The 10871-nt window shown below is 47.4% G+C and overlaps 1 protein-coding gene across 2 annotated transcripts in view; it reads left to right on the top strand.

Annotated features, from left to right (window-relative positions):
* Positions 1-757: 757 nt before the first annotated feature.
* Positions 758-10871, top strand: part of cercam (cerebral endothelial cell adhesion molecule) — a 118511-nt gene continuing 108397 nt past the window's right edge. Inside the window, exons 1-2 of one of the 2 annotated variants that reach the window (XM_072565789.1) lie at positions 758-1161; positions 4836-4946. In XM_072565789.1, the coding sequence (XP_072421890.1) occupies positions 941-1161; positions 4836-4946 (332 nt within the window). In that variant the 5' untranslated portion in view covers positions 758-940. The remainder of the gene's footprint in view (positions 1162-4835; positions 4947-10871) is intronic. The other variant, XM_072565788.1, reaches the window with a different exon arrangement.

Raw genomic sequence — 10871 nt, 5'->3', positions numbered from 1 at the left:
TGGCTATTCGCCTGTGGAGGCCATCGCAGCCAAGCTCAGTTAAACCCTCCATTGCTGGAATTTACCCCACTCTCCCCCAACCTAGCAACAGGGGGTCACTTGTAACCCTGTTTCGCCTTAGTGAAATAGGGTGGCACTGTGGCTCAATGGTTAGTACTGCTGTCTCACAACACCAGCGTCCCAGGTTCAATTCCAGTCTTGGGCAACTGCTTGTGGGGAGTTTGCACATTTATCTTCTGTTTACGTGGGTTTCCTTTCCCCCCCCCCCCCCCCCCCCCCCCAAGATATGCAGGTCAGGTGAATTGGCCATGCTAAATTGCTCACAGTGTTAGGTACATTAGTCAGAGGGATATAGGATTGGGTGGGTTACTCTTTGGAAGGTCGGTGTAGACTGGTTGGGTCGAAGGGCCTGTTTCCACACTGTAGGGAATCTAATCTAATAAAACCCCCGGGGGAGGGTGTTAATTATCTCCCTGTTATCAGTTTCTGATTTTTAAAAATGTTGAACAGTCCGGCCTTCAACTTTGACACAAAACAGACTGCATTTTGAAACACAAGTCATAAAATCCACCCGCCCTGTCTGTAAAATTTGTTTCCATTCAACAATAATTTTCCTTCCCCCACCCCCCCCCCAACACTGCCACACATTTTAGCCTCCAGTCATGTTTTTAAAAGTTTTCTCATGTTCTAGCGGGTGCCAACTCCGCCAGTGCAGGAACGCCTTGGAAACTTTTCAAACCCTTTCTTTCTCTCTCTCTGTGTCTGTCTGTGGATCCTATTCTCCGAGACCCTGCCCAGACCGAGTTGCTGACGCGTCTCTGGTGCTGTCTGGGGTGGGGAAGTCAGTCAGTGTTGTGTGACTGACTGCAACACCGCCTCCTCCACCACCACAACCACCACGCTGCTGCTGCTGCTGTTGTTGTTGTTGTTGTTGAAGGCGATGGCAGGGGCTGCGTGCACGCTGCTGTCTCTCTGCCTCAGCCTGGGGCGGCTGCCTTCAGCTAGCGCCTACTTTTCCGAGGAGCGGCAGCCCGGCGAGTCGCCGCTGCAGAGCCCCACCGTGCTGATCGCGATCATCGCCCGGAACACGGCTCACACCCTGCCTTACTACCTGGGGGCCATAGAGCGGCTGGACTACCCCAAGCACAGGATCTCCATCTGGTAACTGAACCTTCCTCAATCCGGCTGGGGGGGGCACTCTGTGGTTAGCGCTGCTGCCCCGGGACCCGGGTTCGATCCCGGGTGCAGTCTGCCTGTGTCGGGTACCTCCCACAGTCTAAAGATGTGCGGCTTGGACGGATCGGCCATGGGGAAAATGCGGGATAGTGGTGGATCTGGGTGGGTTGCTCACTGCAGGGCCGAATGGCCTCTTTCCGCAGTGTTAAATTGCTCACGGTGTACAGGGATGTGCAGCTTTTGGTGGGTTGGCCATGGGAAATGCAGGGTTGGCTTGGGGCGGGCGGGGTTGATTCTGGATGGGATACTCTTTGGAGGGTCAGTGTTAACTCAGTGGGCCAAATGGCCACACTGCAGGGATTCGACAAAGTTATTTTGAGTTTGGAAAATACTTGGATCCACTTCCCTGTTTGCAAACTCTGTTCTTTTTGCCTGTTATCCTGGAATGTTTGGCCCCCTCAGTTCAGCTCCACCTTAACTTCACAAGGATTGTTAGTGAAGGAATGGTATACCTCATTAATACCACTTTTAAAACTAAAAGCTCCTCTGTGTGTGTGTGTGTGTACATGTGTGTGTTTGTGCATGTATGTGTGTGTGTGTGTGTATATGTGTGTGTACATATATCATCCCCTTGCTCTCACTAGGGATTCCATGATTCTATTCTCTGACTCCTGACCTCAGCCCATGTGTGTACGTAGACTACAGCAGCTGGAGGAAGCCATTCGGCCCTTCGAAGCTGCATCTCCATTCATGGCTGATCATCCCCAACCTTGTTTCCTGCTTCCTCCTCTTTGCATTGAAGAGGCTCTTTAGGAACTGGAAATAAAGGGCCAGCAACGCCCATATCCCGTGGGAGAATTTAATCAACTACATCCATCCTTCTTCCTTCCTAGAGTGCTTTCCGCAGGCTCTCCAGTGTCTGGGCGAAGGAATTTCTCCATGTCTCGCTCTCACTTATCCTTCGAATATGACCCCTGGTTCTGGAGTCCCCAGTCATCGCGAACCTCCTCTGTGCGTTTACCTTGTTAGAATTTTGTAAGTTTCGAAGAGATCCCCTCCCTTATCCCTTCTAAACTCCAATGAGTATATTTCTGACTGATCCAGTCTCAAATGAGCGTGGTTCTGGCAGGGAGGTGAGTGGGGGTTAACCCTCAGTGAGCCTGAGTTAGGGAGGGGCAGAGATCAGTCAGAGCCTATGCTCCTGGTCATTGTCCAGTGACCTTACCTACACAATGAGCAGGTGGTGGGACATCACCCCCTGCCCCGCCCCCCAAAGACCAAGAGCTGCCAACTTACAGGGGAATGTGGTGTGAACCAAATCATTGGCGAGAGAGGTACAGGTGGAGCTCATTCTGACTCTACACGTGAAAGTTGTAACAAGAACACTCCAGAGTTTTGGGACTGTACAACATTTGGCATGAGATGGAGCCACAGTTTTGAATAATATACATTTCCCTAAACTCGGAGTCTCAGTAAAGTGTTTCTGTTTGCAGCACAGAGGCAGCAGCCAAGTGTAAGTCTGTAATGTTCAGGAGATACCTTACGCAGTCTGGATTGTGGCTGTTGAGTGATTTAAATGCCAGTTTTACTTGGGAACTAACTATTGCAGGATGACCTTCTGTGTTTGTACAGAGACACCCATTTTAGAAAAAAAACCATTTTATTTTAACGATGGTGGAAGTTGATGTAGTTTTCACATTTGAGCTAAATAGCTCATAGACTGGAAATACAACGTTCCACCCCCGACAAACTAATATTCTCTTGCGTCCAGTTTGTAAGAGTTGTGTTTTGGGGGTGTGTCCATTCCTCATTGACCTTGAACTTAAGGCCTTGCTCAGGCATTTCACAGGCAGCTGCATTACCGTGGGTCTGAAGTCGTGTGGAGGCTCGAGCAGGGCAAGGTGACACTAGTTTTATGATCACTCTGACCAATATTACTTTTTCAAACCCAGACTGTGTTTTAATCAATTGAATTTAATTCCACCAGGCAGGATTTGAACCAGTGATTACTAAATTCCAATACCCTACCAACTCCAAACTCCATCTGATTGACCGTCCCCTGCTTACCAAGAAAAGGTGATGTTGGGTTGATGGGCTGCCCCGTTTCATTTCAATAGGTTTAATTCGACTGTGTGGCTAGGTACGTCGCATCAACAACCTGCATTTATATAGTGCCTTTGACATAGTAAAACATCTCCATAGCCCTTAACAGGAACAATAATTGAACTTTTAAAAAAATTCGTTCATGGGACTTGGGTGTCACTGGCCGAACCAGCATTTAGAATCATAGAATCCCTACAATGTGAAAGCAGGCCACTCGGCCCTTTGAGTCCACACTGAACCCCCCCCCCCCAAAAGAGCACCCCACCCAGACTCCCAGCAACTCCATGTGAAGCAACATTGAAAACTTTTCACAGTACTCCTGTACTTAAGTACATGTGACAATAAACCTAAACGTGACTCCTCTGGTACAGGGGACCACTAGGTGATGTTAGTAGAAGGTTTTAAATGAGAGGAGAGAGTGAAAGAGCCTAACAGGGGGAGTTCCCGAAGATGGGGGTGGCACGGTGGCACAGTGGTTAGCACTGCTGCCTCACAGCACCAGGATCCCAGGTTCAATTTCAGCCTCGGGTGACTGTCTGTGTGGAGTTTGCACATTCTCCCCGTGTCTGCGTGGGTTTCCTCCGGGTGCTCCGGTTTCCTCCCACAGTCCAAAGATGTGCAGGTCAGGTGAATTGGCCACGCTAAATTGCCCGTAGTGTTAGGTGCATCATTCAGAGAGAAATGGGTCTGGGTGGGTTACTCTTCGGAGGGTCGGTGTGGACTGGTTGGGCTGAAGGGCCTGTTTCCACACTGTAGGGAGTCTAATCTAAAATGAGATTAAGACAGTGCGAGCAGTTAAAATTGAGGGTGTGCAAGAGGCTAGTAATAAAACTGTAGAATCCCTACAATGTGGAAGCAGGCCATTTGGCCCATCAAGTCCACATCAGTCCCCCGAGGAATGACAATATCTTGGAGGGTGTGGGCCTTCAACTGCTTTGAGTCAGCCACACTGATATGGAGTCACAGGGCTCTTGTGGTGCAGTGCTAGTGTCCCTACTTCTGATTGCAGAGTCCTGGGTTCAAGACCCACCTGTGAGAAAGTGAGGACTGCAGATGCTGGAGATCAGAGTCGAGAGTGTGGTGCTGGAAAAGCACAGCCGGCCAGGCAGCATCCGAGGAGCAGGAGAATCGACGTTTCAGGCATAAGCCACTCATCAGGAATCCTGGTGAAGACCTTATACCTCAAAGGTCAATCCTCCTGCTCCTTGGATGCTGCCTGACCTGCTGTGCTTTTCCAGCACCACACTCTCAATGCAAGTCCCACTTGCCCTTGGATTAGTGTCAGGTACATCTCTGAAAGGGTTGATTGAAAATATCAGTGCTGGACCTGGAGTCATCTTTAGACTAGATAGGTTAAAATTGGAAAGATTCCTGCCTTAAAGGATACTTGATCAAATATTTAGGTCTCTGTTGTGACTTGCCCTTCCCCAGTTCAGGTGGTGGTAATGAAAGGGCAATACAGCAGACATTCTGCAGCCAGTTATGGCCTGCGAGCAGTGTGTGAGATACACAGTGATGTACATTTCTGCACTCAGGTTTTATGTCTGTTTGTTCAGGGCAGCAACGGATCACAATATCGACAACACGACCGCTATCCTGCGAGAGTGGCTCACCAGTGTGCAGAGGTTTTACCATTACGTGGAGTGGCGCCCTTTGGATGAGCCAGTGTGAGTATCTACACCTCCTCTCCACACAGCTCCCTGAACGGAATGAGTTGTCCCAGCGAGCAGTTAAAGTGCAATTGACTCAGGACTCCTAAGAGGACCCTGTATCACTGTAAATTATAGTATAATTAATTGAAGTCAGTACTTACGGTAAATTGTGTCATAATTTAAAGGCTGAATGAATCTCTGATTCTCTATTTTAGTTAGCAGTGGCAATCAGTGACTTTCACATATTGCTGTCTCTGCTGCAGCCGCTGCTGTTAGTTACAACACAAATTCTTGTATAAATGTTTTGTCTTCTTTTTGCAATATCGACAATTTACCTTTTGTCCTCTTCCAAAGCCCACAATGGGTTAAAGGACTTGCATTTATACTGCAACTTGTGCACCTTTGGGATGTTCCACAATGCCTCATAGCCAGGTTTTGAAATATATTTCCTGTTGTAATGTAGGGACTAGCCATGTAAAAGCTGTGGTGACCAGATCAGCTCAGAGGTTCGGAATCCTGCTGCAAGTAACTCACCTTCTGGTTGCTAGTTGCCAGCCTACAGAGGCCCTAGGAAGCCAACGAATGGATAATTTTATCCTTCAGCCTTCATGGGTATGTTCATGGGGGTGATCGTGCCATAGGGGAATCATAGAATTCCAACAATGTGGAGGCAGGCTATTTGGCCCACCAAGTCCACAGCAAAGAGCATCCCACCCAGACCGAGCCCCCTACCCTATCCCTATATTTCCTACAACTAGTCTACCTAACCTGCACGAGCATGGACATCATAGACAATTTCTAGATTAGAGTGGTGCTGGAAAAGCACAGCAGATCAGGCAGCACCTGACAAGCAGGAAAATTGATGTTTCGGGCAAAAGCCCCTCATCAGGATGGGCTCCTCGGATGCTGCCTGATCTGCTGTGCTTTTCCAGCACCACTCTATCTGCAGTCCTCACTTTTGCCTCATCACAGACAATTTAGCACGGCCGATCCACTGAACCAGCACATCTTTGGGTTGTGGGAGGAAATCCACTCAGACACGGGGCGAATGTGCAAACTCCACACAGACAGTCACCCAAGGGTGGAATTGAACCCAGTCTATGGTACAGTCAGGCAGCAGTAATAACCACTGTGCCGTCCAGGGTAACGTCACTGAATTACAGATCCCAACACCTACTGTTGAGGGGCATGGGTTCGAATCCCCGGTATGTCAGCTGATGGAGTTTAAAATTCAGTGAATAAATCTGGTAGAGCTACTCTCGGTAGTGGTGATAAAAACCAAGCCTGTTCACTAACCCACTACATTTAGGGTCCTGTCTGTGACTTTCTATGAAATGGTTCAGCAAGCTGTCAGTTCGAGGGCAGTTACAGATGGGACACTGATGCTGGCCCCTACCAGTGATCTCCAAATCCTGTAAAAGAAGAAGGAAGGAAAAAAAAGTTTCTTCCTGCCTGCCTGCTCCAGACACAGTCGCGATATGACCCCTGTGCTCCAGAGCGTTTCAGTTTCGAAGTGGAGAAGAAGGATAAGTGAAGCTCATAAGGATCGCTGTTGCATGTTCCTGAAAGATTTAGTGATGGTACTGTAATTGTCGGAACCTGGATTGTGGATGGTTTGTACTGAGGGAATGGGTTAGATAGGGCATTGTTATGGTTGAGGATTTGACTTGTCCTGTAATATAGCTGAAGCCTGGATCTTACAATCTCAAAGATTGACGGCTTTCATTAAACAAACATTGAACGCTGAATCAGAGGGACTGTTAGAAAGCTTGCACATCTGGAAACTGCATTAATTTTGCTGGCAGTTCTCTCGTGTTCCTTTTGTGCAGGTCTGTGGTAAGATGTTGAATTCTTAATGAAAACCATCTGGTGCTAAATGAACCTCCATGGGAATGAGTAGCTTGGGCTGACTTATGAGATTTATCTGTCATTCTACAAAGGAACTATTTCCTCTCTGATTGCTCCTGTCACCTGTGGGTTTGGATTCCACCATTGCGACAGTCTGGACGGTTGCAGGAAGTTGGTCTGTCTTTCGTGAAACAAGCACAAATATTTCAAGTGGCGGGAAAGTCTGAGGTGTATTATGTCGGATTCATTCTCTGTTTCCTTCTGTCTGAACCTGTGCAATCAAATGTAAATGAAATGTATTCAACTGCAAGGCTTCAAGTCCACCCAAGCACATTGTCATTCTGGAGGCAAATGCTTTTCTCAGTGTGTCAATTCCCCCATTCGTTTTATTAGGGACAAGGGTGTCTTTCCGTCTCTCAGTCATGCCCAGTTTTGATCGCTCCAGTATAAGTGGCCTTTCAGATGACTGAGCCCTAAGTGCTGAAATCCTTTCTATCCAGCCTCTCCACCCCTCCCTTAAAATGCCCCTTCACATCTACCTCTTTAGTAAAGCTTTTGGTTAACTGGACTGATGTGCCTCTGTCAGAATCTCATTGATAATGCTTCTGTATGGCGTTTTCAGAAATTTAAGCACATTAAAGGCACAATATAAATGGAGGTTGCTTTAGTGTTGAATAGACAATATTAATTCTCAATCGACCAATGGGCTGAGGAGTGGCAGATGGAGTTTAACTATGATAAATGTGAGGTGCTGCATTTTGGGAAAGCAAATCTTAGCAGGACTTAATGGTAACCTTGGAGTGCAGGTTCATAGCTCCTTGAAAGTAGAGTCACAGGTAGATAGGACAGTGAAGAAGGAGTTTGGTATGCTTTCCGTTATTGGTCAGAGAATTGAGTATAGGAGTCGGGAGGTCATGTTGAGGCTGTACAAGACACTTTTGGAATATTGCCTGCAATCCTGGTCTCCTTCCTATCGGAAGGATACTGTAAACTTGAAAGGGTTCAGAAAAGATTTACAAGGATGTTGCCAGGGTTGGAGGATTTGAGCTATAGGAAGAGGTTGAATAGGCTGGGGCTGTTTTCCCTGGAGCATCGGAGGCTGAAGGGTGACCTTATAGAGATTCATAAAATTATGAGGAGCACGGATAGGATAAATGGACAAAGTCTTTTCCCTGGGGTGGGGGAGTCCAGAACTAGAGGACATAGGTTAGGGTGAGAGGGGAAAGATATAAAAGGGACCTAAAGGGCAACTTTATCATGCAGAGGGTGGACTGCGTATGGAGTGAACTGCCAGAGGAAGTGGGGGAGGCTGGTACAATTGCAACATTTAAAAGGCATCTGGATGGGTATATGAATAGGAAGGGTTTGGAGGGATATGGGCCAGGTGCTGGCAGGTGGGACTAGATTGGGTTGGGATGTCTGTTCGGCATGGACAGGTTTGACCGAAGGGTCTATTTCCATGCTGATACACCTCTATAACTCTAATTCAATAACCAGGGAAACAATTTTCATGAGCACTATGTTGCATTACAACAGAAACTGAGTTTCAAATCAGTAACGGGATTGGGAGCAGATCATCGTCTTTCGTGGTGTTAGTTCAGGGATACATTTTGCCTGAGACTCTATGGGAGATTTCCTCAGCTCGTCCTCCAAATAATGCCTGGGATCTTTCACATCCACCTGAGGGTGAAGGCAAAGCCTCAGCTTAGCATCCTAGTCTGAAAGTGTCGCACTCCCTCAGCATGGTGATGAAAGGTCCCAACCTGAAACGCCGACTCCCCTGCTCCTCTGATGCTGCTCGACCTGCTGTGCTTTTTCTAGCTCCACACTTTATTGGCCCAGCCTTAATTAAGACTGAAATCTCTGGGGGGGGGACTGGAATTCATAACCTTCTGACTCAGAGTGAGAGCATTACCCACTGAGCCACAGCTGACACCACAACAGAGTTGCAGCTTTGCTTTAGCCAAGTGAGCGTTAAAGATCAGAAAGTGGCCAAAGATTCTGCCACGTCAGGCTTTCTAGTTGCCGTAGGATCCCTTGTAGCTGGACATTTATACCTTTTATGTATGTAGTGAACAGTGACAGTGAAGGATGACGTAGTACAGTCCAAGTGCCCACTGTTTGAGCCTAGGCTCTGATGCATTACGTGACAGGAGTGTCTCAGTTGGCTGCAGTACACTGGGGCTTGGGAGGGATGTGCAAGATTGCACTTGTGGTGAGATCACTCCCACCCCCACCCCGCCCCGTGAAAGTCTGTGAATAGGAATGCATCTATGGAAATAAAGCTCTCAGAAGCAGTGTGCAATATCACATTTTAAAGACCTATAATAGGAGAATGTGTAGGGAGTAATCTTTGTCATTTGTACCACACGAGGCGTATCGCCAAGTCAACTTGATCTGATTAGTATCTAGTTACAAGCAGCCCATTAATGAAAGCAGTCTACCTCCTGCTGAAATTTAGTGGCTATGTGCAGACTGTAATTCCCCATACGCAAATGTTTGTTTTACAGTGTTCAGTTTACAAAGTTTATATACCTGACATAATGGCCTGTTTTAAATTCACATCAGAAACGCAGTCAAATGGTTGTATCATGGTTATCTCTGATTAAGTTACTCACTTTTACAACTTTCCCTTATGTTGCTTTCCTTCTCTGGTAGTTGACTGTAGACAGGGGGATTTATTCTCCTTACCTGTAGCTTCCCCATGCTACCTCATCCTCATCAATTTGCCTGGAGCTGTACTTTTTTGTTACTGCTGACTTAGTTTATTTATTTTTGGGATGTGGCTGTCACAGGTAAGATTAGGTTCTGCTACCTATGCCATATTGTAGGGGGCAGTTAAGAAGCAACTCTGGGCATAAAGGGCAGTAGGGAAGCAGATTATTTTTAAAAAAACAATAGATTCATGGGACTAGCTTTATATCTCTGATTTAGTCATTGATTCAAGCTCCAACTGTTGCTGTGGTAGGCTTCAAGGACATCGAGTCATACAGCACGGAAACAGACCCTTCGGCCCAACCAGTCTATGCCGACCGTAATTCCAAACTAAACTATTCCCACCTGCCTGCTCCTGGCCCATATCCCTCCAAACCTTTCCTATTCATGTACTTATCCAAATGTCTTTTAAATGTTGTAACTGTACCTGCATTCACAAATCCTCAGGAAGTTCATTCCACACTCAAACCACCCTCTGTGGAAAACAAATTTGCCCCTTATGTCTGTTTTTTAAATCTCTCTCTTCTCACCTTAAAAATGAGCCCCCCCCCTCCCTCCCCTTGTCTTGAAATCCTCAATCCTATGGAAAGGACACCTGCCTTTATCTCCATCTATACCTCTCATTATTTTACACGAAGTCACCTCTCAACTCCCTACGCTCCAGCGGTAAAACTCCTGGACTATCCAGCCTTTCTTTATAACTCAAACCTTCCATACCTGGCAACATCCTGGTAAGTCTCTTCTGAACCCTCTCGAGCTTAATAATATCCTTCCTATAACTGGGTGACCATGACACCAGTGTAATGGCCTGGGTCTCTGGATGACTCATCCATTTCTGCCACACCACTGACCACGACTATGCATGAGGTCATTTATAACACTGGATGGGAGGTCCTGTGGTGCTTTGGATAAGTGTCAACACTTACTGGCAACACAGTAGCTCAGTGGTTGTCGGGTTGGCACGGTGGCTCAGTGGTTACAGGGGTGCCACGGTGGCTCAGTGGTTAGCGCTGCTGCCTCACAGCATCAGGGACCCAAGTTCAATTCCATCCTCGGGCAGCTGTCTGTTTGGAGTTTGCACATTCTCCCTGTGTCTGTGTGGGTTCTCTCCGGATTCCTCCCACAGCCCAAAGATGTGCAGGTTAGGGTGGATTGGCCGTGCTAAATTGCCTGTAGTGGCCAGGGATGTGCAGGCGAAGTGGGTTAGCTATGGGAAATGCAGGGTTACAGGGTAGGAAGGTGGGGATGAGAGGGATGCTTTTCGGAGCGTTGGTATGGGCTGAATGGCCTGCTTCCACACAGAGGAGGATTCTATTCTATCTAAGCCAGAAATTCTAAGCTCCATTCCCACCCCAGGACTTGATGGCCAAGGAAGAT

This window comes from Chiloscyllium punctatum, chromosome 49, assembly GCF_047496795.1.
Source record: "Chiloscyllium punctatum isolate Juve2018m chromosome 49, sChiPun1.3, whole genome shotgun sequence".
NCBI classification, from domain to species: Eukaryota; Metazoa; Chordata; class Chondrichthyes; order Orectolobiformes; family Hemiscylliidae; genus Chiloscyllium; species Chiloscyllium punctatum.
Note: the sequence above shows the minus strand (reverse complement) of the source record. Positions and strands in the feature narration are given on the sequence as shown.